The sequence below is a fragment of the Vulpes lagopus genome, chromosome 1 (genome assembly GCF_018345385.1).
Source record: "Vulpes lagopus strain Blue_001 chromosome 1, ASM1834538v1, whole genome shotgun sequence".
NCBI classification, from domain to species: domain Eukaryota; kingdom Metazoa; phylum Chordata; class Mammalia; order Carnivora; family Canidae; genus Vulpes; species Vulpes lagopus.
The window spans coordinates 175,273,988-175,301,760 of record NC_054824.1 but is presented as its reverse complement, the minus strand read 5'-3'; the positions used below and the strand labels follow the sequence as shown (position 1 = coordinate 175,301,760).

Genomic DNA, 27,773 nt, shown 5'->3' with positions numbered 1-27,773 from the left:
TGCTGTACTCCCCTTTTTTCTTGTGATGATACACAATGCTAAAATGCCTATGTGATGAGAGGAAGTGAAGTGAATAACGCAGGCACTGTAATGTAGCATTGGTCAACTATTGACCTTCTGACAGTACACCGGAGGGAGGATCATCCGCTTCAAGAACATAGTCATCCACAGATAACTGAAATGGACAAAAGCAAAACCACGGATAAGGCGCGGGGAGACTACTGTATTGAATCTCCTTCAGATAATCAACTGCTTTAAACCACTCTGGGCAATTTCTTAGATGCTGCAATGAATCTGGCAATGTTAGCTCTTCCTTAAGTCCTGGAAAATGGAGAAATGTTTGCTGTTAACAGATGTTATCCTAAATCATCAAAGAGGAGGAGAAGAAAGGGAGGAGGAGGAGGAGGAGGAGGAGGAGGAGAAGAGAGAGGAGAGAAGAAGAAGAAGAAGAAGAAGAAGAAGAAGAAGAAGAAGAAGAAGGAGAAGGAGGAGAGGAGAAGGAGAAGGAAGAAGAAGATGGAGGAGGAGGGGGAGGAGGAGGAGGAGGAGGAGAGGGGAGGAGGAACCAGTAAGGTGGCTGTGGTGTCATGGCACAGGTATCTGAGATCCAGGGCAAGGGGCCTTTGCTGTGGACCCCAGGGAGAGACACAGGCAGGGCTTGGAGTCACACAACCTCGCCCCCCTGTGAGATTCTGCAGACCCTTGGGAAAGTAGCTGGGTGTGCATTTTCTCTCCCGTCTATCTCTGCATCATGAGAATGGAGATGCTCGCCTCTACCTCATGGATTGTTCTGAGATTTAATGAGATGATGCACGTGAACTCTTAGCACGTTCCCGACACTTAGGAAGCACGCCACACATGTAACTACTAGTACTTTATCACTATTACCTTCAGCAAATAACTTTACAAGACTGTATTTAAACAGTCTTCATAGGAGATTCATAGGAAAGTATTTTTGCATAATCCTGGGCATATAGTGTACACTTGACAAGATTGTTTTAAAAATACGCTGCTTTCCATAGTTCTACAATTCACACTATTTATTAACGGACTTTCACCCAATCTTGCAGCACGGTTACAGTTGTGGCTTCACGGAATCTCTTCCTTTACTTTGGATTATCTTTATCTTGAACTCATGGTTGCTAGAACAAATCTGACACTGTGGGTTTGTTGAAACAATTTTTTTTCAGATCAGATTTCTAGGGAGAGATGAAAGAGAAAAGGAGTTTGTTAGGGAAAAACATGGTTTCTAAGCATTCTAAGGCACTGAGCCGATGTAGTAAATAATGAAGGAAACCACAGGTTTCTCTGCACGTTGCATATACCACCTGATGGGCCCCCCGCCCCCAGAGAGTTTACCACCTTCACAGACAACATAGGGGTACACCTGACGACTGAGCCTGTGTTCCCACATCTCAGCATATCCCTCCTCCGTTTCCCTTCTCTGCGACTCACATAACAGCTGGGGGGTGGGGAGAAGGGGGTCTGGGCAAAACCACCAGGCAAATTAAGTCCAGTGTTTCAGGGAGGGCAGCAGGGAGTGCTGGGGTCGGGACACAGAGGTCAGGGAGTCCATCACCCAGGCAGAGAGAATGCAGCGTTTACTTATGTTCTTGAACTTTTTCTTCCCTTTGAGTATAAAGGACAAAAGAAATGAAGATTCATTTTAGTAAGAAGTACTTCTAGAGAAGCAATCATCTGCCAAATCTGATGATTTCTAAAAGAAAAAGTCTTGGATTGGGTTTCTAACAAAGAGAAATTGCAGTATCAAAACTTGCCAGTAAAGTACAGGAATTATTTAATACCCCATCATGGTTGCTGAAACCAAACCAACATCTTGCAAGCAGCTAATTCCTCAGAAGTCTCAGAAACCTGTGGGTTTCAGTCTCATCTTCCTTCTGGGAACCTGGAACCTCAGCAACAGTAAGGTGTGTGTCCCTTCCACCCCCACCCCCACCCCCTTGCTCCCCCTTCACCCACTGGATTCTCCAGTGACCAACGGTACCTTGCCTATGGGCAGGGTCTGTGCCTTGGCGTACAAGGGCCTCTCCATGCACACCTTAGCACACTATTTGGATTCACTGAGGATTTGTGGAATAAAAGAAGGCGTGTATGAAACATGATTTTAAAACATTGTGTGGCAGTGACTCCTGGGTGGCTCAGCGGTTGAGTGCCTGCTTTCGGCCCAGGGTGAGATCCTGGATGGAGTCCCAGGGTCGAGTCCCACATCAGGCTCCCTGCATGGAGCCTGCTTCTCCCTCTACCTGTGTCTCTGCCTCCTCTCTCTCTCTGTCTCTCATGAAGAAATAAATAAATAAATAAATAAATAAATAAATAAATAAATAAATAATATTTTACAAAAATAGGTTGTGATAAGGATGCCTGTGTGGCTCAGTGGTTGAGCATCTGCCTTTCGGCTCAGGCCGAGATCCCGGGGTCCTGGGATCGAGTCTCACATCGGGTTCCCTGCAGGGAGCCTGCTTCTCTCTCTGCCTGTGTCTCTGTGTCTCTCATGAATGAATAATTAAAACCTTTTAAAAAGATAAATAAATACTGTATGGCACATGAGTAGGAAAGACCACAAGGCTCTGAGGCTGGGACCTATAGCAGAGGTGTCCTACAAGTTGCCCAAATGTTATTACACTGCTGCTGTCGTCCCCTAATCTCTACACCCTCACAGGTTCAGAGGGAGGCGGATGCCTGGCATATGTAGAATATGACAAATCAGTGAAAGTTCATACCCACCCTTATTTTAACCTCTTTTCCACCTTTTTTTTTAAAAAAAATATGGAAGTGAAATGAAGCAGGATGCACAGGTAAAGCATCTCTCTTCTCCTTTTTCTACTTACTCGTCTAGTAGAGATGGTCAGCTGTAAACTGGCTCAAAAGAACAGGAGGTTCAAATGCAGGAACAAAGGAAAAAAGCCACCAAGCCAACAGTGCAGCCAGGGGGCAGGGGAGGGAGGAGTAAGAGGCGGTTGGGGTGATGCAGGCAGCTCTGGGCCCTGAGGGGGAGGGACACCACTGGCTGCTTCATGGGGGAAACTAAACCTCAGAAGCGTTTGAAGGAACAACAACAAAAAAAAGTGAAATGCTCTTTCGTATACTTACGGGCTGGTGAAGAGGGGCATGGAGGGGATTCCCATCAAGGTGGCACCCGGGGGACAGAGATGGACAGAAGGGCGTTCAGGTGCCATCATGGCAGGGCCCCACCTGTGGGCCGCAAGGGAGGCCTTCAAATCTCTGATTAGGGATGAACCCAAAGGCCCGGAGCGGTTCTCTGAATGAGGCTAGTTGAGGTGAAAACACTCACGGCCTAATCCTTCACAGGCACGGGACCAGCTGGAGCAGGGGACTCTGAGGGGCCCGGTGTTCTTATCTGGCTACATCAGGCCACCCAGAAGTCAAAGGAATGTAACCAAAGGAAAAGAGGGCCAGAGGGAAAATATATCTGCTAGAACCCTGGAGTCAGTCTGAGAGGTGTGAATGCCAACCTCTGCTCTGATGTCCTCAGGGATATGGGGATTAGACTCCAGCTTCAGCAGCCGAGACTCAGCTCTAACTCAGGCCAGTTTCCCAGGGATTTAGATCCCGCTTCCCCCACCTCCCACCTCCTGCAGTACTAAGCCCATCTTCTAAACTCAAATAACAATGAACATGAAAAAAAATAAATAAATGAGTGCCAAGGCACTAATGTCTGAGATTGTGATCTAGAGGGAACTGACAGGTCAGAAATTGGCACTATGAAATCAGTCATTCATTCATTCAACTAATATTAGCAAAGCGCCCACAGGGTATAAGCAATGATTATGGGAAGACTCTTTAGCCCTAAAGTTTCAAATGTATAGGAACATTGGTTTCCCCCAAATCCTTTCATAAAATCACTACAACCTCTTCATGGTTCTCTAGAAAGATACTTTTTTTCGTCCTTTTTGTACATAGAGGCTTTATAATAGAATCTATTTGCAAAGCAATAGGTCGGGGGCGGGGACCTTCTGAAGAAACCAAAACTAAACTCTCAGCTAAAAACAAAGTCTCCAAATCTTATCTGAAATATACTGAGAGAATGGAACTGAAACCCTGTGAAAGCCTCTGGGGTATAATTTGTTTCTTAATTCTCAATGAAAGGAAGAATGGAAGATAGAGTCAAAGATTACTCATATTCACTTGTGTATTGTGTGAGTTTTTAAATCACTTAAAAGTCAAATTTATTTTTATGCAAATATTACATGCACATAAAGAATCAAATCTATACGGCGTATAACAGAAAAATATCAGTTCCTTGGCCCGCTTCACCCACCTAGGTACATTCACTTTTCCACTCTCTTAGCTGTTTGTTTGCTTTTCTGGTATTTGTTTGAATAATACCCATATTGCGCTATTTTCAGCTATTTCAGAGAGTATTCACTGGCTTTTAATTGTGGTGAAGATTTCACTCCCCAACATTCCCATTTCATGGCCTATTCAGATGGTTACACAGTCCCAACCATATGAGTTATTTCGGTATTACAAAATGGACTTCTGTGTTAGCTGGTACAGAGTTCCCTCCGTGCCCCCATCCCTGTCACCCTCGCTGCTCCAGTTCCTGCCCTGGGACACCCTGGACTTTCCCCGAAACCCAGCAGTTAAGGAGGAACCCTGAACCCAGCTCCAGTGCTTTGACCACTACCCGCCCTGACTGCTGAGTGCCCTTCCTCTACTGATTAATTCGTCTTTTCCGATATAACAGTTCCAGCTTTTTTTTTTTATTATTATATTCAGATTTAGGGTGTTCATTATTATGCCTATATAACACTGGTCACTATAAAGCCGATTTGTAACTATGACTACCTTTCTTGTACAATTTTCTGCTTTTACTATGTAATTGCCTGATTTCTTATTTGGTTTGTTTCTCCCAACATCTGAATGCCACAAAATATCTCCTTTATACAGTTTTCCAGGTGGCTAAAACTATCACTCATTTTGTCAGTTAAATTTCCTCCTCCTGAAAATACTTCTTTTCAGATCCTGCGTATTCATAGTCCAACCTGGTCTGACTGGACTCCTCTCCATTTGCTGACTAGCGCCCTGTGGACTTGAGTTTGCTGCTCTCCCATCGTATAGCTGCTCTTTGCTAGATCCCACGGCTGTTGCTTTTTTGTTTACCCTTTGTAGTGGAGCACGTCTACTAGGAGTGTCCCAAACAGCAGGTTTTGGGGGTAAAATGTACATTTTTAAAAAAATTTTTTAAGATTTATTTATTTATTTATGACAGACAGAGAGAGAGAGAGGCAGAGACACAGGAGGACGGAGAAGCAGGCTCCATGCTGGGAGCCAGACATGGGACTCGATCCCGGGACTCCAGGATCACGCCCTGGGCCAAAGGCAGGCGCTAAACCGCTAAGCCACCCAGGGATTCCCAAATGTACATTTTTAAAGGCCGCACTTATTTAGATTTTGCGTGTCTGAGAATGACTTTAGGTTTACCTCTCACTTGGTTAATAGTTTGGCTGGATATGGATTCCTAGGCCGCAAATCATTTCTACTGAGAATTTCTAGGTTGTATTGCTCCAGAGACTTCTACATTAAAAATTACTGTTTAAAAAAAAAAAAAATTACTGTTTAGGGGCTCCTGGGTGGCTCAATTGGTTAAGCATCTGCCTTCAGCTCAGGTCGTGATGCTGGAGTTCTGGGATAGAGCCCTGTGGCAGGCTCCCTGCTTCTCCCTGGCTCATGCTCTCACTCTCTCTCAAATTAAAAAAAAATAATAAATAATAATAATAATAATAAAATATTTTTAAATTACTGTTTAGTAATTTGATGCCATGCTAAATGCTCTTCGTTTATGATCTTTCTGCCTTAGTGGAAGCTTTTAGAAACTTCTAATTTCTCAGTGATGTGCCCTGTTGGAAATAATTGTGTGGGTTTTTTTTTTAAAGATTTTATTTATTGAATTTATTATTGAATTGCTGGGTCACATGGTAACTGCATTATGTTTGATAATTGTGACTCCTTGGTTCTTTTCTGTACTTTCTGGAAAGGATATCAATCAGATATTGGACCCCCTGAATTTATTCTCTTTATTATCTTTTCTAATTGCTCTTAATGTTTTTGTTTTTACTTTTGGGAAAATTTCATATTATCTTCCAGCCTTCCTACTGAATTTTTCAACTTTTACACCTTTAATTTTCAAGAACTCTTTGTTTTTCTTTTTAACGAATGGAATATCTTCTGTTATCCTTGGGATAGTAATTATTGTGAAACTCTGTTTTGTATTTATCTGTAGGTTTTTGAGGTCCTGTTTTCTCTTTGGTTTTTGTGTGTTCGTTTTCATTTATTCAGTTAACCAATATACACTGAGAAACTATCATATGCCAGGCACTTTTCTAGGTGCTTGGGATACATCAGAACAACGATTTCTTCCTTTGTGGAACTCATAGTCTTTGTTCTCTGCATTTAATGGCCTCCCTCAGGGGGTGCCTGGGTGGCTCTGTCCATTCAGCATCCGACTCTTGGTTTCAGCTCAGATCATGATCTCAAGGTGGTGAGACTGAGCCCCATCTTGGGCTCCACACTCAGTGGGGAGTCTGCTTGAGACTCTATCCCTCTGGCCCTACCCCCACTTGAACACACTTTCTTTAAAACAAAACAAAAAAAAAACCATAAATAAATGCCTCCCTCAAATGTCTGGTGAAATCTTGATTTGTGTTTATTATTTTTAGTTTAAACTTAAATGAAATAAAATATATAAATATGTAGCTACATAGTTTATATATACAGCCATGTGAGCAACATTCAGATCAAGATATAGAACATTTCCTTCACTCAGAAGACTTCCCAGTGCCCATCCACCCCCAATTAATTATCTCCCGCCTCTCCACAGATAATCACCATAGATTAGTTTTGCCTATTCTGATTTCATACAGAGTATGTAATCTTTCGTACCTGGCTTCTTTTATTCAACATAACATCTCTAAGATTCATCCATGTTGTGTATTATCAGTAACTAATTTTTTAAAAATTCTTGGGTTAGGTTTCAATGTATGTAAATGCCACGATTTATTTTTTCGTTCTACTACTGATGGATATGTGCATTAGCTTCCAGTTTTCTATTATGTCCACTTATTTTTTAGAGTGAAATACAAAAATGCTTCTGGAAGTTCTATGCAAGTGGGACTTAAACACTGAACGGCTCTGCAGTATAAGGTGATTGGACTGGCCTGCTGAAAATGTCCGTTGGGTTCTCCAAATATCACACTATTCACAGCTTTTTTCTTGAGTTGTTAAGTTTCTCTAAAGGATCATCTAAAACGTATAAGCCAAACAGCTGGTATTCTGAACTTCAAGTTTTACCATTCCAGTAGAGAATTTCATTCTGACCATTTTTTTAAAATTTTTATTTATTTATGATAGAGAGAGAGAGAGAGGCAGAGACACAGGCAGAGGGAGAAGCAGGCTCCATGCACCGGGAGCCTGATGTAGGATTCGATCCCGGGTCTCCAGGATCGCGCCCTGGGCCAAAGGCAGGTGCCAAACCGCTGCGCCACCCAGGGATCCCCCCCTTTTTTTTTTTAATTTTTATTTACTGACCATTTGTTTATTCTGAGTTTCACCTTTACTCTCTAGGGCTCTTTATTTCCACTCCCCCCCCCCCCCCCCCCCCCCGAAACAAGCTCCTCTGGCAGAGGCAATTACCTCTGGCAGAGGTGAGTGGAGGGGTGATGAACACAATCTCATTTTCAGGCTGTTCCATCTGATCTCAGATTTTTGCAGTGTCCTCCATTTCTCAGTTGTCCAGAGATTCTGGGGGCAAATTGGTAAAATTCTCTTACCAATTCTCCCTCTGCGAACACTTAGATTTGATCTTCCTTCCATCTGCTAATTCATTGCCGTTTCCTCCATACACATTCCTTCTTCATATGCTATGGTCTGGGCAACACACCTCCTGGTTTCATCATCAGATGACTGTGTTTCTCTCATTTTTACTATTTTGGGATAAATGCTACCCAAGGAAAAAAATGGATTCAACAGATTTCCCCTTCCTTTCCCCTCCTTTGATGAAGTTGATGGCTCCTCATTGCCAATTCTAAAAAATACAAAGTTCTTAAGAGCTGACCCTACCTCTCTTCAAGTTCACCTACAACAAATCTTTTTAGATAAGACCTATATGTATAACCTTACCTGATGCTCCTCAGAAGGCCAAGCTCTCTCCCAACCACATGCCTTGGAAAATTCTCTTTACATTGCCAGGAATCTTCCTGTTTTGCCTAAAATACTCAAAACTGCCGAAATGTCACCTATTCCACAAAGACTGCCATGACTTCTTCCCAAAATTTGCCACATATACATTTATATAGCATTAACTGCCTTGCATGATCATTGTTTACATGATCGTTCTCATTAGAATATGGGCTTCTTGAAGACAGTGTTTATCCTAGGAGTGTTTTCTTTCATCAAACCAAGTAGTAATAATGCTTATAGAATGCTTACTATGTAAATTATGTGCAAAGTACTAGCCTAAGGACTTTATATTATCACATTTACTTCACCCTATGATGTAGGTATTATCATCGTCCCCATGTTAGAATAGCAACTTGAGAGGTTAAGTAATAATATTAACTAATGATAATTAATAGATGATCTGGCTCTGAGACTATGCTCTGAACCTTTCTGACTTTTGAACTGAGCAGATACCTAACATTTATTTGCTGAATGGATGAATATGAAGAGAAAGAAGAAAAAAACATAGCCTTCAACAGAAGTCAAACAAATTCAGTCTTAGAGATAGCTGTATTTTGAAAAAAAAAAAAAAAAAAGGTTGGGATTTTACCAACTTTGTTCTTCATGCAGCCCAAGTCATAATGACCCAGAGAAGAAAGTCTAGGATAAGATTTCTGTTGTCTACTGTTACAGACTGAATGGGTCCTCTCAAAATCCATAATTGAAGCCCTAACACCCTGTGTGGCTCTATTTGGAGATAGAGCCTCTAAGCGAGTAATTAAGAGTAAATGAGGTCATATGGGTAGGACCATGATCCAATAGGATTAATGTCCTTATAAGAGATATCAGCACCACCCCCCTGCACAAAGGAGGAGACCTCATCAGAAACTGAATTTGTTAACATTTTAGCCATGGACTTTAAGCCTCCAGAAATGTGAGAACTTACATTTTTGAAGCCATCCAGTCTAATATTTTGTTATAGCAACTCAAGCAGACTAATACAGTTTCCAATGGCTAAAATTTAGAGAACAGATTTTCCTTCACTTCAGAAACCAGCTGCTTTAACAGTATTCTCTCTCTCTCAGAACTGGATTTGACCTTGTGCTATACTTTTTTTGTTGAAAGCAAACTTTAAGGCTCCATCCAATCTCCAGTCTTTTTACCATAAGGAGGCCAACATTTGATTTTGGTTTTTCTTTTTTTTCTCATTAAACTTTTGTTTTAATGGGTCTTAAAATTCTGTGACAGATTTTCGGTCAAGTCATTTCCATTAAAAAGTACTGATTTTAAAAACTAAGAACTTAAAACTGCCACACACACACACACACACACACACACACACACAAACCAAATGGTCCACAAAACATTCTCCTTTCCTTCTGAAGGTTTTACGATGCATTGTTATCATTAACCAGTCTTTTACCATTAAACTTAAATGGCCAATTGACACAAACAGTTCTGAGACCGTTCTTCCACCACTGATTAAGACTGGGGTGGCAGGTATTGGGGATAATATTCATTTAGCTTTCTGAGCTTTCTGGGTAGACTTGGTGACTTTGCCAGCTCCAGCTGCCTTCTTGTCCACTGCTTTGATGATACCCACAGCAACTGTCTGTCTCATGTCACGAACAGCAAAACGGCCCAGAGGAGGATAGTCAGAGAAGCTCTCAACACACATAGGTTTGCCAGGAACCATATCAACAAGGCAGCATCCCCAGATTTCAAGAACTTGAGACCATCTTCCAGCTTTTTTCCAGAACGACAATCTATCTTCTCCTTCAGCTCAGCAAACTTGCAAGCAATGTGAGCTGTGTGACAATCCAGCACAGGTGCATATCCAGCACTGATTTGGCCTGGATGGTTCAGGATAATCCCCTGAGCTGTGAAGCCAGCTGCTTCCATTGGTGGGTCATTTTTTGCTGTCACCAGCCACGTTGCCATGATGAACATCTTTGACAGATACGTTCTTGACATTGAAGCCCACATTGTCCCCAGGAAGAGCCTCACTCAAAGCTTCATGGTGCATTTCAACAGACTTTACTTCAGTTGTAACACTGACAGGAGCAAAGGTAACCACCATGCCAGGCTTAAGAACACCAGGCTCCACTCAGCCCACTGGGACAGGACCAGTACCACCAATTTTGTAGATGTCCTGGAGGGGCAGACACAAGGACTTATCAGTTGGACGAGTTGGTGGCCGAATGCAATCCAGAGCTTCAAGCAGTGTGGTTCCACTGGCATTCCCATCTTTACAGGTGACTTTCCAGCCCTTGAACCAAGGCATGTTATTAGCACTTGGCTCCAGCATGTTGTCACCATTCCAACCAGAAATTGGCACAAATGCTACTGCATCAGGGTTGCAGTCAATTTTCTTAATGTAGGTGTTGACTTCCTTAACGATTTCCTTGTATCTCTTCTGGTTGTAGGGTGGTTCAGTGGAATCCATTTTGTTAACACCAATAATTAGTTGTTTTACTCCCAGTGTGTAAGCCAGAAGGGCATACTCATGGGTCTGCCCATTCTTGGAGATACCTGCTTCAAATTCACCAACACCCAGCAGCAATAATCAGGACAGCACAGTCAGCCGGAGATGTGCCTGGAATCATGTTTTTGATAAAGTCTGGGTCCTGGGGCATCAGTGATGGTCACATAATACTTGTTGGTCTCGAATTTCCACAGGGAGATATCAATGGTGATACCACATTCACATTCAGCTTTCAGTTTATCCAAGACCCAGGCATACTTGAAGGAGCCTTTTCCCATCTCAGCAGCCTCCTTCTCAAATTTTCGATAGTTCTTTTGTCGATCCCACCACATTTGTAGATCAGATGGCCAGTAGTGGTAGACTTGCCCGAATCTATGTGTCCAATGACGATGATGTTGATGTGTCTTTTCCTTTCCCATTTTGGTTTAGGTTTAGCGGTGGTTTTCACGACACCTGTGTTCTGGCAGCAAGCCCGTTGCAAAAAATCTGATTTTGGTTTTTCTTCAACACTGCCTGCAACTATAGACTTTCTTACTTTTCATTATCTTAGTTAGCAGTTCTTGGCTTATGCAGGAATTCAATTTCTCTTCCTAAAAATTTATACTTGGAGCACCTGGCTGGCTCAGATGGAGATGCATGTGACTCTTGATCTTGGGGTTGAGTCCAAGTCCCACATTGAGTGTGGAGATTACTAACATAATATATATGTATATATATGTATACACATACACACACACACACACACACACACACACACACACACACACTTACCTAATACTTTTACTGCTATCAGGCCATGCTTATCCTAGTTAATAATGCTAATATACTGCCCTCCCCAGTAGTATTTCATTTGGAACTCTGCTCTGTGGAGTAAAACTGGGCTCTCGGGGATTTCAAGTTTCATTTGTCTGGGAACTTTAAAATAAAACTTTTATTTTAATTATAAAAATTTCCAAATAGGCACAAGAGTAGAAGGATGGATACATCACACAGATCCAACATTATTAAGATCTTTGCTACATTTACTTAATCTATTCCTTTTCTCTCTTTGCTAACATATTTCAGAGCAAATCCAAGACATCAAATCATTAAATTCTATGTATTTCAATATGTAGCTCTTAAAAAAGGAAGACATTTTCTTATACAATGACAATGTAATTAATCGAGGGGAATTAATAATAATTGTTCTATTTACAGGCTACTGAAATGAAACAATTCATACAGAATTTTATACTCTAAAAAGCATAGCAGTGTATTAGAATAACAATATTCTGTAGCTTCAAAACAATTTTAAAGGGAAATTTTAATAATGTTCTGAAATGCAGGATGCTTACCTACCATTCAACTAAAGCAGACTTCAAGACTAAAAAATACACAATATCAAGACTTCAGTCTTTGTACGTTATTTTAAATAAAAGCACACTGCTATAACAAATACACATATCTCAAATTGTAACATTAAAATACAGAGTGCAATAAAGTGGCTTTGCAAATTTTCTTCACTGAAACAGACTTTCTGCCACATTTAGTCAGTTATGATTGTTAAGACATAATAAACAAGAAAAGTATAATTTTCCAACATCATGATTAGCAAATTCCTCTGCAAATAAATGAAGTTATATTGTCATCCAAAGGAGAAAAGTTAGATGGCCCTGCCTCCATTGTATTAATGTGAGGAAGAGAGACAGTAAGAACTATAAGAAACTATGGTGAAATGTTAAAACTATAGGCGATATAACTTTCTCAGCCTTCTACCAATAGTATCTTTAATAAATAAATCTCCTTAAATGTAAAATAGTTCAGTATGACTATTTTTATATTTGTTCCACAATGACAGTTTGTTATTTTTTAATCCAATATATATTGTTTAACTGCAATCATGTACAAAGAAATAATGAGAAATCCTGAAAAGAAACTATTCATCCCAAGTCAAGTAAGTGTTTAAAAGTTGAAAGGCCTGTGGAAAACAAGAAACACTGGCTATATATGCCAATTTTTATTTCTAAGAGAAAGTCTTATATAAATAAGTCATTTTCTTTGTTTTACAAAACAAAAGCAGAAAAATCTTAAAAATAATACCACAAATCCAAATTAGCTGAACTTGGAATAGCTGAGTCAAAGTCAGTCTTCTCATGTGCATGTCAATGTGATAAATCAAATTGCGTTGGAAAAAAACCTAAAACCTTATCTGCTTCTGGCTCCCACACAGAACTGATGATTACTTTTAGCACTTTTATAGAGACAACTGTGACACTGCTCTTTTTTAAAGAAAGATGTATACTAGAAATCCAACAAAATGTGCTACTTGTGATATTCCACAAAAGCTGTAAGGCAGCCAAGGGTTGATTACATTTAAGGGCAGTAAAGCTTGCACTCTCAATGCCTGCTGATGGGCTTTGTGTCAATATTTTAAAAATATACTTTTCATCTACTAAAGACGAAGTGATAAGGAAATAGAATTATTACATTATATCCCAGCACAGCACTACTATTTTTGTATAAAGGAATCGCTAGTTAAAGAGTTATTTATCTTTTTAAATGACGTCCTGTCTAGGCATTAGGCTGTTGACAGTGCCGAATTTCAACTCTCAAGACAAACAAGAGCTTATGTGTCAAGATTAATTCTCTTTGGCCGCAATGGATACCGTTTTCTCTGCGGGCAGTCTTCAGTTCGCCTTCTTTTCCAGGACCACGTCAGTGGCTTTTCTGGTTGAAGTCTCTGTTGGTGTGGTTTCTATCTGTGTTATAAAGCTCTCAGGCTTAATATCTGGTTTCTTATAACAGCCGGAAAAGACTTCTTGGTGGACTCTCTGGAGCTGGATAATAGGCTGCATCTTTAAAACTTGGGAAAATCCATCTCCTTGTTCAATTAATGCAGGTAAGGACTTAAACAAACAACAGTAATAACATTAATCTCAGGCTGGAACACAAACACACAGAGATAGAGACAACACTCTAGATTTTAATTTTTCAGGTCAAAGCTTTTCCTAAGATGTAATTATTTGGGTCATGGATATTCAGCTTTATCTTAAAATACTATTAGCTGAAGATTTTAACCAAAAATTAAAACTAAAAATATACATTCTATTCCTACAATGCCTGATAGTAAAATAAAACTTTGACCACAGGAAGAAACAGAATTTCAGAGCCAAGGATTTAATGTCTGAAAATTCCATATTTTAGGATAGTAAGTATTTTAGAAATCTTGATCATCAAGAGCAAGAATCAGTACATTTTTCCTGTAAAGGGCCTTACATCTCTATCACAATCACTCAACTCTGCCACTATAATGTAAAGAAGCCACAGATAATAAGTAAATGAATGGCGATAACTGTGTTCCAGTGAAGTGTTATTTACAAAGACTAAGTAGCAAGCTGGGTTTTTGCTTGCCCACCACAGTTTGCCAACTCTTGATAAAGAACATGCTATGAGTACCAGAAGAAAATCATGGAATCAATACAAACCACAGAAGAATGTTATAGGGCAGCCCAGGTGGCTCAGCGGTTTAGCGCCGCCTTCAGCCCAGGGCCTGATCCTGGAGACCTGGGATTGAGTCCCACATCGGGCTCCCTGCATGAGGCCTGCTTCTCCCTCTCCCTCTGCCTCTGTCTCTACCTCTCTCTCTCCTCTCTGTGTTTCTCATGAATAAATAAATAAAATCTTAAAAAAAAAAAAAAAAAAGAATGTTATAGAAAATCATCAGAACGTAGAACTCAGAGGAATTTTAAAATAATTTCCATACGCTAGAAATCCAAATGTTTTCCTATGTGCATAAAATAACTGTCAAGAATATAAACAATTTTATTATAATAATATTAGGACTCCAAGTTGGATATGCAGCATAATATATCAGTTAAGAACATAGGCTCCAGGGGAGCCTGGGTGGCTCAGTCAGTTGGACATCTGCCTTGGGCTCAGGTTATGATCCCGTATCGGGCTCCCTGCTCAGCAAGGAGTATGCTTCTCCCTTGCCCTCTGCCCCCCCATTTTTCTCATGTGCGTGCTCTCTCTCTCTCAAATAAATAAAATGTTTAAGAAAAAAAAAAAAGGAATATAGGGTCTGGGGCCAAACATCCAAGGTTTAAGTCCTGACTTATTTGGGCAATCTATAACCTCTCTGTGCCTCTCAGTTTCTCAACTATAAAATAGGGAAATTAGCAGTATCTATCTCATAGGATTATTGCAAGCATTAAATAAGGTAATATACGTAAAGCAGTTAGATAATATATGACCCATAAATGCTCACTAAATGTTAGGTGGTATTATTATCCAGAATTTTTTGATAGACTGCTACCTCTCAGAATTCAAAAGTATAATCAATCGTCAAAGAAGCCAGATATAAAACTGGCACATACTGGTGCCTACTAAATGTTATTCTCAATGTTATTGTCACTTTAATAAATTCATTAAAGATCTACTTAAAAGACTACTGAGAATTCCTGTTACAATAGACTAAAATACATATGGATATTGAAAGCAAATACTTAGCTACATTTTGTTCATTTTATAACTTTTTAGCAGAAGCTTTTACCTTCATGGCTTCACTGATCTCCTTAGCTATTGTTTCTCCTCTGTATTTCAAAGTTTCCACCCGAGAGGCTGCAAAGAAACCACCAAATAGTATTTTAAGTTTTTATCTAATACCAAGTCATAAAAGACACAGACATTATTTTGACAAAAATCTGTTAGGACTATCCATTTTAGCTCAATCTTTCTTAGAATACTTTGTAATCTATTAAAATAAGTATCCTACTAAATTTATTTAAATAAAAAGACTATGAAAATGTTAGAACAGTAGAGTTAAACTAACAGTTTATAAGATGATAGGCAACAAGAGTTATATAAGGAGTAGTCTTAGCATTGTGTGCCACTAAAAGCATAATGTTTGTTCTATACACGATATACCACTATGTTTAACATCTTTAAGTTAAAATAAATATAGGGGGATCCCTGGGTGGCTCAGCGGTTTAGTGCCGCCTTCAGCCCAGAGTGTGATCCTGGGGTCCCAGGATCGGGTCCCGCGTCGGGCTCCCCACATGGGAGCCTGTGTCTGTGTCTCTGCCTCTCTCTCTCTCTCTCTCTCTCTCTCTCTCTCTGTGTCTCTAATAAATAAATAAATAAATAAATAAATAAATATTAGTATTTGATTTTTGTATTATTCTGAATTTTACAGAAGTAAAACAAATTTGAATTTGGAATATATAATCACACTGCATCTAGGATACCTAGATGGGATTTCTGGGGGAAAAAATCTGGATTAGACTGTCAGTAATATTAATTTTTCTTTCCTTTCTTCCTGGATGCCTTTCTGACTCCTAATACATTTTATTTCCTTCCAATCTTTGTTATAAATGTTCACAGCTACTTCACAACAGAACTGTATATTCAATGATATAAAGAGATAAAAATCCTACTAAAACTCCAAGGAAAACTGGGTAAGAAAAGTCATTCCATTTTGGAATCATCTACAAATTAGTTTTTAGAAGAGTAGTTCTCACTAGAAATTACTTCAAGTCTAAGGAAATACATAACTATATTAGGAGAGCTACCTTACCGGCTTCAAGAAAGTGGCAAATAAGCCAAACAAAAAATTTCTTTCATAACTGCTATTTTTCTTTTCTAACTTTCCCTAGGTCAAAAAAGTGAGAACACATTTAGAAAAAAGGGAAATGGATAGCAAAAGTAACTGCGAGAAAAAAGGTACACAAGAAAGAAAAAAGTAAAGGCAACAGGATATGGCCTCAGAAAAAAGGTTCTTAACCATTTTTGTTACCAGATTTCTTTGGCAATTTGATGAAGCCTACAGACACCTTCTAAGAATAGTTCTAAATGTACTAGTTTTTAGATTGAGGTATAATTTACATACAGTGAAATGCAGACCTCAAGTTTAACATTCAGTCACCGGTGATAATATACACACCATGCATGGGACACTTCCACCACTCTAGAAAGTTCTCTGATACCCTTTTCCCAATCAACTTTCTCTAGAAGAAGCAACCACTCATCTGATTTCTATCATTAGGATACTGCTTTTGCTTACTCTAGAATTTCAGAATATTTTAAAATAAAATTTAAAAATACAATGATTACAAAGTTATAGATGGGTAAACACATGTGCTTTATTAACGGTTTAAATAACGAGATCATGTGGTAGGTCTAATAATTACAATATGAAAATAACGAGCATAAATAATATTGTGAAGTACATGCAAAAACTAATATTGAAAATATCTACGGCAGGACGCTTGGGTGGCTCAGTGGTTTGGTGACTGCCTTTGGGCCAGGGTGTGGTCCTGGAGTCCCAGGATCGAGTCCTGCATCAAGCTCCCTGCATGGAGCCTGCTTCTCCCTCTGCTTATGTCTCTGCCTCTCTCTGTGTCCCTCATGAATAAATAAATAAAATCTTAAAAAAAGAAAATATCTATGGCTTTTAGTAGCAAAAAAGTTACAAATACTACTAATGCTACCACTATGACCTACATTCAATATTGAAGAAAATGTTTCAGTGAGGTTAGTAAAAATAATATAAGTTTTTCTATCCAAATTCATAATCCTTTATTCTAAGGACCCTTGCCTTAGAATAATATGCTAATTTCAATTATTTTTAAGATTTAGGGAGATCTCCCCAAAGTACTTAGGCAATTATTAAATTTCCTTCTGAATATTGGCAAATACGTAAGTGATCCATCTCTTGGTATTCTTGTGGCAATCTGGCTCCTGGCCAGGCCCACACTTCTGCTCTCTCCCTCAAATTTACACACCTGTGTGGGAGTTGCCCATTCTTCCAACATTTATTATGTATTTTCTGTCGATTAGGCCGAGCACTAGGGGCTCAGTAAGGAAAAATGGTCTCGGCCCCCAAAGAACTTTCAGCTTAGAAGAGAGAGACACATTGAAAAAACAGAAACAAACCAGTACTTGTTGAAAAATCAGCACAAACTTTTTCTGTGCAGCCTCATGTTTCCATGATCCCTGCCATGAATTCTACCCTCTGCCTGAACTGAGCATTCCTCTGCTACAGACTGCCACTGAGTCCTGAACAATTCTGGAAGAACACCTGGAAGATTCATTGCAATGAATCAACCCTCAACCCTATCAGACCCAACTTCCCCCTTTAGAACATATTTTGTAAAGTTCCCCTTACTATTCTAAAAAAAAAAACTCATAGATATTTCTGTACATATAAATAAAAATACAAAGGAAAAAACATAATAAAATACTATTTAATGTTTAATATGCTCATATCCAACCATATCAGAAGACACAATGAAGTACTCAAATAACTGCACCTATATCCTGAGTATATATGAATTTAAGAAAATTTTTATTAGAAGTCATTCCACATAGAAAACAAAAGATCAGATAAACAGAAATAGAAAAATTAGTGTTTTATGAGAACAGGCTATATTATTTGAATATGATAAGAAGGAAATAATGAAGTATAGATAACCTACTGAGTGAGTCAAAGTATAGGCTGTTGAAATGGTGAAAATTAGAAAGTGCAGTATTTCTACAAATAAGATGGTCTTACTAAAAATGTCACATCAAAATAATTCCCTACATTATAATATGGGAAGGTGTATGACTACATTATAATATGGGAAGGTGTATGACTAAATTCTACTCTGAAATTCCACCATAATACAGACTACATTTAATATATATATTTACTTAAAAAGACTTCAGCAATAATATTATCAAAAGGCAATAAGGAACACAGGATAGACTAGACCAAACAAAACAAGAATATGACAAACTACAGAGAAGATATGTGGTTGATCTCTATGGATAGATTTTGAATAAGAATAAACACAAGTGACCCAAAAATATAATCAGAATTTTAAAGCTTTTTTAATATTAAAATCTTAATATTCACTTAATTTATTATTATATAAAAATAAAATTTTTTAGTATTTACTGTGGCAATAATAGGAAGTATTTTATTTTTTATTTTTTTTAAAGATTATATTTATTTATTCATGACAGACACAGAGAGAGGGAGAGAGAGAGAGAGAGAGGCAGAGACACAGAGGGAAAAGCAGGCTCCGCACAGGGAGCCCGATGTGGGACCTGATCCCAGGTCTCCAGGATCATACCCTGGGCTGAAGGCGGTGCTAAACCGCTAAGCCACGGAGGCTGCCCAAAAGGAAGTATTTTAAAAACACTTCTTGGGTGCCTGGATGGCTCAGTTGGTTTTTAGCTCAGGTCATGATCCTGTTCTAAGATTGAGGCTCACATTGGGCTCCACACTGGGCATGAAGCCTGCTTAAAATTCTCTTTCCCTCTCCCTTTGCTCCCTATCCCTGCTTGCATCCCCATGTGCACGCTCTCTAAAAAAAAGAAAAAAAATCATTTCTATTAATTTAAAAAAAATGAAATTCCTACATTTTGTTTCCATTAACTTAGTAATATTTGGTTCTAGTCCTTTTTAAAAGGACTCTCAAATCTTCTGTAACATATTTCCTACTAGCTTTGTTGCTTTTATAATAACCACATACTGTACCAAAATCCTTTTCAGTTAAAAATGCTGTTGGAAAAAAAAAAAAATGATGTTGGAAATGCTAAGTAATTCACAGTCCTTTGAAAATAAGCAGTATGAAAGTTGTAATTGAACCTAAGACATTTCATAAACTGATAAAATGTAGCTCTGGTTACAAAGATTTGTTTCTTTTTAGTTTTATTTACCTTTCCTGAACATGTTGACTAACAGAGAAAGAATATTTGAAGAGATGGGGCGGGGCGGGGCACCTATGAGAATCTGCTTTCTGCTCGGGTCCTGAACCCAGGGTCTTGGGATCAAGTCCCATATCAAGTTCCATGCAGGGAGCCTGCTTCTCCCTCTGCCTATGTCTCTGCCTCTCTCTGTGTGTGTCTCCTGAATAAATAAAATCTTTAAAAAAAAGGACAAGAATATTTGAAGAGATATGATAATGTATGTGAGAACAGTAGTTACCTCTGATGGCTGGGGAGTACTAACCAGAAAGAAAGGTAAGGAAACTGCTTTGGGTAGTTTGGGAAACATTACGCAGTACAGACTGTCCATGAAGTCAGGAAGCAGGATAAATATGTGTTAGTTACATTTTCAGATAATATGTCTAATACTTTTTTCTTTAAACTCAATGACCTTTTCAGGTAAAATACTTCTAAATTTAAGACAATGGGTCCAATTGTTAACACATAATAAATACACTACTTTCCTTGTTTTTAGACTTCTTGGATACTTCCAATTGTAGTTATTGTATACACGAAAACATAATAGGCAAATTATTTGAAAATATACTGTTTACAAATAAGTTTGTCTGATGTTTCCCAACCATGCAGACAGGCAGCATATCTAGATCAAGGTGCAGTTACATGTGTTAATATGTACATGTGTGTATGAATTCATCAACCTATGCACTGTGTACCTCAATATGTACACACAGCCACACAATAATGAACAGAATCTTTATTAACGCTTACTCTAGAAAATCATCTTACTTTAATTTATAGGATATGGGAATTTATATTCTTCATTGTTACTGCATAACTTACAAAATAATTTGTCCTCCACAGGATTCTTAATTTTTGTATAAACATTTACTATTCTAAAAAAAAAAAAAAAACCTTTCTATAAACCCACACTGATAGACAATAGTGGTTATGTGGTGCACAAGCAATGACAATGTAAAAGTGCCAAGAGCAGTTTGGCAAATGGAGTTAGGTCCTAGGTTTGGATAATCATGAAAAGATTTTCACACATGAATTTCTGGTGGAATACTCTAAAGTTGTGCTGGATATAAGACCTTTAGTGTTCCTGGCTCCTAACTACAAAATGTCAGCTATAGCCTCTCCATTACTGTGGTAATCAAAAGCTCCCCCCACTTTTTCAAAGGGGCCGCTAGGGGGCAGTACTGCCTCCAATGAGACCCACGATGTTCTCTTTTAAATTATTTATTTATTTATTTATGACAGTCACAGAGAGAGAGAGAGAGAGAGAGAGAGAGAGAGAGAGGCAGAGACACAGGCAGATGGAGAAGCAGGCCCCATGCACCGGGAGCCCGACGTGGGACTCGATCCCGAGTCTCCAGGATCGCGCCCTGGGCCAAAGGCAGGCGCCAAACCGCTGCGCCACCCAGGGATCCCGATGTTCTCTTTTATAACTTCCTCGGGAACAAGAAAGAACCTCATTCTCTTAATGGTGGACACCCTAGTTTTGAACACAGTGCTTGACATGTTGAGCAGGTGCTCAACACGTATGATGGAACAATACTTTGACAAGAGTGTGCTGTGGAGGCACAAAGGAGGGTGAGGTCAATCCAACAGGGGAATTAAAAGAAGAGTAGAAGCTTCACAGGTGTTATAAGAGAGTTTCCATAAAAGAGGATCTGGTGTTGGATGGCTGGGGTGAGTGGGTATAGGAGGTGGGTGGTAGAGGATGTGCTATACCAAAACAAGGGAATAAATCAAGAAAGAAGAAAACACAGGAACCAGGAAACATGATTCAAAACAGAAGTACAGGAAATTCCTAGGATGATGAGGACAGGAACAGATGGGACAAAAAGCCTTGCAGCAGGCCTAGAAAGCAACCAGTCTAGATTAGAAGAGGAAGACAAAAGGCTCCTAGAAGAATATTGACAAGAAAAAGGAAAAGGTTTTAAAATGGATTTGATGGATAACCTTAAGTGTTTACCACACTGAGAGGAATTTTATAGTTCTATTGAAGAGTTTGGGAAAGGTTTACTAATAGAAACAAGAGCAAACAAAATACACAGAAAAGTAAAGCAATTATCATTCCAAAGAAGGAAGCTGTTCAAGAAAAATAGACTCATAGTAACGATTACCTGACTCATACTGAAGAATATTTATACAGTCATAACAATATAAAGACTAAATACAACTGATTTGACAAAAATGAGAGATTAAAAGTGAAGCTGATGAATGCAGTTTATTCTTTGAGAAACTTGGCTATGAAAACAGGAGTATAGAGAAGAGAAACAAAATGGTATGGTAGCTGTCTCTACTTAATCCCCCGACAGCCCACTCCTATAGTAGTACGGGCTGGTATCCCCTGCCAATCAATCTTGTATAATAACCATTAGCAACCCTGTGAGGTAAGCAGGTTTCATCAGCCTCCTTTGGTAGATAAGAAAACAAGCTGTGAGAACGGAGAAATGATTAGAATAGAATTAGAACCCACATTTCCTAGAATTCAAAGCATATGCTCTTTTACGTTCTGGATGTAACTTTCCGAAGTACCCCTTTGTCCAGAATTATACTAAATTTATATACTATACTCATAACAAATGGTCAAAGTTAGCTCCAACATAATAAAAACATATTATGTCTGATAAAAAACTGAAAATAGAACAATTCTAGAGTTAACTCTGTTTTAACTATTAACATTACAGTACCCCTTTTTTTTTTAAGTGAATTAAATTCCTTTCATTGAAAACTAAGGAACAGGGCAGCCTGGGTGGCTCAGCAGTTTAGCACCACCTTCAGCCCAGGTGTGATCCTGGAGTCCCAGGATCAAGTCCCACATCAGGTTCCCTACATGGAGCCTGCCTCTCCCTCTGACTATGTCTCTGCCTCTCGCTCTCTGTGTGTGTCTCTCATGAATAAATAAATAAAATCTTTAAAAAAAAAAAAAAAGAAAACTAAGGAACAGTAATAATTTTAGAAATAAAACCAAGCACACAAACATTTTAAAAAGCACTAAAGGGGGGGGCAAACACACAATTAAAGATGCTCACTAAATATGTGACTATGTTGCCTATAAATGCATCAAAGAAAGCATTTTCCAATGTTAGTATCTGCTTATAAAATTTCATATAAACTTTCACTCCCTCACTCAAGATTATTTTAAGTGGATTTTTCACTTAAATTAAGAGCATAAAGTTACTCCTAATATACAAACATTTGACTGAAGAATGTATCATATGCAGATGGCTGGTCCCTCCCATGTAGGAAACTACAGATGGGCTTCCTCCAGAAGGGTTCCCAATGGCTTTCTCTCCATAGCCTTCATAGGAACATCTTTGTGACTCCACTATCCTCAAACTATTCCCTACAATTCCTATTTAAGCATCTATAGAGGAACTCATGGGCATCTGAAATGTGATTTTCCTAATGTTTTTCAACATAAATGTGCAGTATTTCAGCTACATTATAGGGAAAAAAATAGGTCTTTAAAGGGTAACCTAAAACGTACCCATTTATAATACCACTTGCAAATTTTTTCAGAGTGAAAATGCATTTCAAATTCCAAAGCTAAGACTGAATAAGAATTTTTGAAACATAACCATTTGTACGTGAGTAACTACCTGAAAATATTCTGACAGTGCCTTAAGCAAGTTGGCATGATTAGGAAAGAAGAGGAACTGTTTCTAAGTCGTCTTCTTGAAGGGTCAGCAAAAGAACTGGAAGTGTATCAAGTCTAATGTAGACAAACTTAAAATAGCTCCTTGTCATCACTACATGTTTAGTGAAGGACAGGGAAAAAAAGGGGATCTCTTCAATTAACTTCAAAGAACTTTTTAAAAAAGAATATAGAAGCAATTATTAGTTTTACTATTAAGATCACAAAAGGTTATAACTGACAAATGAAAACTCATCTTACTGGGAGACAACTAATCATCAGAAGATTGCTGCAAGGATATTAAAAAAAAAAAAAAAACAACTTTGCTCTTAAAAATGTGGAAGTAGGCACCCCTGAGGACATTGCCTTCCCTAGTCGCTTGCTTTCTAAAACATAGGGAAATGAAAAAGTGGAAATGAAAGATTGGGTAATCAACCTAGTTTTGCTTTCAGGTCATTGTACTGACTAAACTCGGAAACGTGAACTTCTAAAAGCCTGCACGAATGTAGACATTCAGCAAAAAAGCATTAACTGAGGGCTTCCTTTCTATTCCCAGTGTAACTTATGTGCATGAACAAGCAAACAAGCATGCATTACATAGGATGTCCGGCTTATCCTGGTCGCTAAGTGATAACTAAAGGGATGAAAAAGAACCGTGAATTGAAAAGCAGCACCCCTGGTGAAAATGAAACAACAAACTACGTAGTAATTTATAACTAGAAAGTAAGTAACCCTTTTGCTAGAACTTAAACAGAGCTATTGAACACACCTGTTAGGTCGCCGATATCTAATCCTCTATAACCACGCCCACCTGTGCCTCACCAGCATCCTCTGTATGGAAGAGTTGTATTTCTCTTAAGGTACCATATATTTTTAAATTCCTAGCCTGTGTTTGCTGGCCTTGGCCAAGTCTCTTAACACTATCCTGTAATGTTTTCTCCCCCTATTCCCTCCACTATAGCCTCAGTGGCCCTCTATTCCATAAATACTCAAGCTCACTCTTGACTTAGGAAACTTATTCTAGCCTCTTCCCTAACTGAAAAGCTCTTCCTCTTGATTGTCCCCCAGAAAGTGTTTTTCATCACCTAAATTCATCATCCTACCACTAATTATTTACTTTTATATTTGTTTATAATTTTCTTCTCCCACTAGAACAGAAGCTCCATAGAGCAGAGACTTTGTGTTGTTCAGCATGATATCCTCTACGGTGAGAACAGTTCTGGCATACAGTAGACATCTGATAAATATGTTGAGTGCGTGGATGAATTGTCACTCAATATTTATTGAGTATGGTGCTATATGCTGGTCACATATAATGCAAATGCAAAACAAAAAAGCTCATGGAGCTTTCAGTTCTGTGAGATCATAAACAAGGAAATACACAAATATATTGTAAGAAGTGCTTTAAAGAAATAAACAATTATTATTATAGAGTACTGGGGAGAAGCTATTGTCATTAAGGTGGTTAAGAAAGATCTCTCTGAGGATGTAGCTTTAAATGAGAAAGAAAAATTGAGAAGATGACAACTTTAGAAGCACCAGGGAAAAGCACTTTCAAAGAAGTGAAAGGTGGACCATAGGGCTATGGCAAAAAGGAAAGTGCCTAAAATGAATCTGACGAGGTAGGTAGGGGCCAGATCATGTAAGGGAATGTTAAGAAGTTCGAAATGTATTACAAGTATTTTTTAATTGGAAGATTTTAGGATTTTTAAGCAGAGGAATGAAAGCTGATTTGTGTTTTTAAGACTACTGCAGATTTCTGGTCAAGTTGGTTTTGGAAATTCACAAAATTCCCCCACCTTTGTCCAAAAAACATTATTGGATAAATATAGAAAATTAGAAAGAGGGATCCCTGGGTGGCGCAGCGGTTTGGCGCCTGCCTTTGGCCCAGGGTGCGATCCTGGAGACCCGGGATCGAATCCCACGTCGGGCTCCCAGCGCATGGAGCCTGCTTCTCCCTCCGCCTGTGTCTCTGCCTCTCTCTCTCTCTGTGTGACTATCATAAATAAATAAAAATTAAAAAAAAAAAATTAGAAAGATGTCTCAAAGCATATACAAAATAAACATTTCTATGGATCATAAAACAGTAGAAAAGAAAAAGCTGTAAGTCAGGCCAAAGTTGCAAATCCACCAGTAAGCATGAATTTGCTTCCTATAACATAAAAGAGGCCCAGTACTCCAGAGGAGCAGGAAATAGTCCGCTTCACTCTATAAAACCAAGGGCTAAGAAGAGCTTTCCTACCTGGAAAAGGAGGCTGAAAAGGACCTGCCATTAACTATGGCCAAAAGCTGAGGCATACTTTAGAAGTGATGGGAGCCAGATAATGCCTCAAAACCTGGGCCTAGACTAAGCTGCCTGCTGACTTAGTGACTAGATCCACAAACTCCTATGATACAGTGGAACAGAGGCCCCATGCTGCCAATTTAAGATCGACTCTTTGTTGAGACTATTCAGGGGCCAGATGAAAGACAACCACAAAACTGCTAGACAGGAAGAGGGGAAAACAATGACAAGAAAATAAGCACATAAATAATCGTAGTGAAGGAGAATTTGCAAATCAAAATTCCAAAATATATGAAGGGGCACCTGGATGCCTCAGATGTCTAAGCATCTGCCTTCAGCTCAGGTCACGATCTCTCTGGAGAGAGAGATCCTGAGATCTCAGGCTTGTCCTGAGATCAAGCCCCTGGTCAGGTTCCTAGGTGAGCGAGGTGTCTGCTTCTCCCTCTCCCTCTCCCCCCTGCCCATGCTCTGTCTCTCTCTCTCAAGTGAATAAATAAAATCTTTAAAAAACAGAAAAACGAAACACATGAAGAAATCACAACCATGAATGACTGCCAATATAATACAGTAAGGTGAGAAACTTACTGTAGATGGCATAAAAAATAGAGCAATCTAAAAATAATTTTTAAAGTTTAGGATCCTCTCATAGCTGAAGGATATCATAATAGACATTATAAAAAATAAATTATCAAGTAAGAACAAGAATATAATATAAAAATAGAAGAAATGATAAAGAAGCAAAGTTGAATAAGTTAAAGATTTTCTAATATGTTGGCAAATCAAACTTCAATAAAAACAAATGAAAAAAAAAAAAAAAAAAAAAAAGAGGGCAGCCCCAGTAGCGCAGCGGTTTAGCGCCGCCCGCAGCCCGGGACGTGATCCTGGAGACTCAGGATCGAGTCCCACACTGGGCTCCCTGCATGGAGCCCGCTTCTCCCTCTGCTTGTGTCTCTCTCTGTGCGTGTGTCTCTATGAATAAATAAATAAAGTCTTTAAAAAAAAAAAAAAAGGAGGGATGCCTGGGTGGCTCAGCAGCTGAGTGCCTGCCTTCAGCTTAGGGGGTAATCCTGGAGTCCCAGGATCGAGTCACACATCAGGCTCCCTGCATGTAGCCTGCTTCTCTCTCTACCTGTGTCTCTGCCTCTCTCTCTGTGTGTCTCTCATGAATAAATAAATAAATAATCCTAAAAAGAAAAAAAGATTTTCTAGAAGATGGGAGTCCTCTGATTGAAGGTATACTTGGCCTTGTGAGTGGAAGATGGGAGGGAAAAGGATGCAAGCCAAATAAAAAATCCGACCCCCTAATGTATATGATCTATTAAAATAGTGTATGTACCAAGCGCAAAGAAATTACCATAATATGCAGAGTTGAACTACTGTTACAGTGCTGAGTAAAAAAGTCATGGAATGTATCATGTAATACTTATATAAAAGAATAACTCAAAACCCCATGTGCCTGTCTGCTCACTTACAAATACACTGATAAATCAGACATATCATACTGTCAAAGTAATGATCTATTTGAAGGTGTGTGGGATCAGGGAGACGGGAGGATTTTCATTTACTACTATATATACATCATTGATTAGTTAAGATTTCACAGTAAATTGAGATTTACTATGAGCACAAAAACTGTAAAAACATAACAATTGGGCAGCCCAGGTGGCTCAGTGGTTTAGCGCCGCCTGCAGCCCAGGTCGTGATCCTGGAGACCCTGGATCGAATCCCATGTCAGGCTCTCTGCATGGAGCCTGCTTCTCCCTCTGCCTGTATCTCTGCCTCTCATTCTCTCTCTGAGTCTCTATGAATAAATAAAATCTTTAAGAAAAAAAAAAAAAAGAAGCTATTCTGAAAGAACTATATCATATTGCATGATTCCATTTGTATGAAATGTTCAGAACAGTGAAATATATAGAGACAGTAAGCAGATTAGTGGTTGGCTAGGGTCAGGGGAGAGAGATGAGAGACTGGGGGAGAATGGCTAAGGGGTATGAGATTTCTTTTTGAAGTGATGAAAATATTTAAAAATTTATTTCAAGTTGCACACTTTAAATTTATAAATTAAGGAGGTTCCTGGTTGGCTCAATCACTAGAACGTGCAACTCTTGATCTAAGGATTTTTTTTTTTTTGATCTCAGGGTTTAAGTTTGACCCCCATATTGGGTGTAGAGTTTACCTAAAAATATTTTTTAAAAATTAAATAAATATATATGGGATCCCTGGGTGGCGCAGCGGTTTGGCGCCTGCCTTTGGCCCAGGGCGCGATCCTGGAGACCCGGGATTGAATCCCACATCGGGCTCCCGGTGCATGGAGCCTGCTTCTCCCTCTGCCTATGTCTCTGCCTCTCTCTCTCTCTTTCTGTGACTATCATAAAAAAAAAAAAAAAAAAAAATCAAAAATTAAATAAATATATAAATATGTAAATTGGTATGGTGTATGAATTGTATCTCAATAAAGCCATCTA

At 38.9% G+C, this 27,773-nt stretch overlaps 1 protein-coding gene and 1 pseudogene across 1 annotated transcript in view; both read right to left on the bottom strand.

Moving 5' to 3' along the window:
• Positions 1-9,742: 9,742 nt before the first annotated feature.
• On the bottom strand, positions 9,743-11,588 carry LOC121487867 (annotated as a pseudogene).
• A 12-nt stretch (positions 11,589-11,600) lies between these two features.
• Positions 11,601-27,773, bottom strand: part of NSL1 (NSL1 component of MIS12 kinetochore complex) — a 36,209-nt gene continuing 20,036 nt past the window's right edge. Inside the window, 3 exon segments of the mRNA XM_041723751.1 lie at positions 11,601-13,367; positions 13,369-13,569; positions 15,216-15,283. Of these exon segments, the coding sequence (XP_041579685.1) occupies positions 13,290-13,367; positions 13,369-13,569; positions 15,216-15,283 (347 nt within the window). The 3' untranslated portion in view covers positions 11,601-13,289.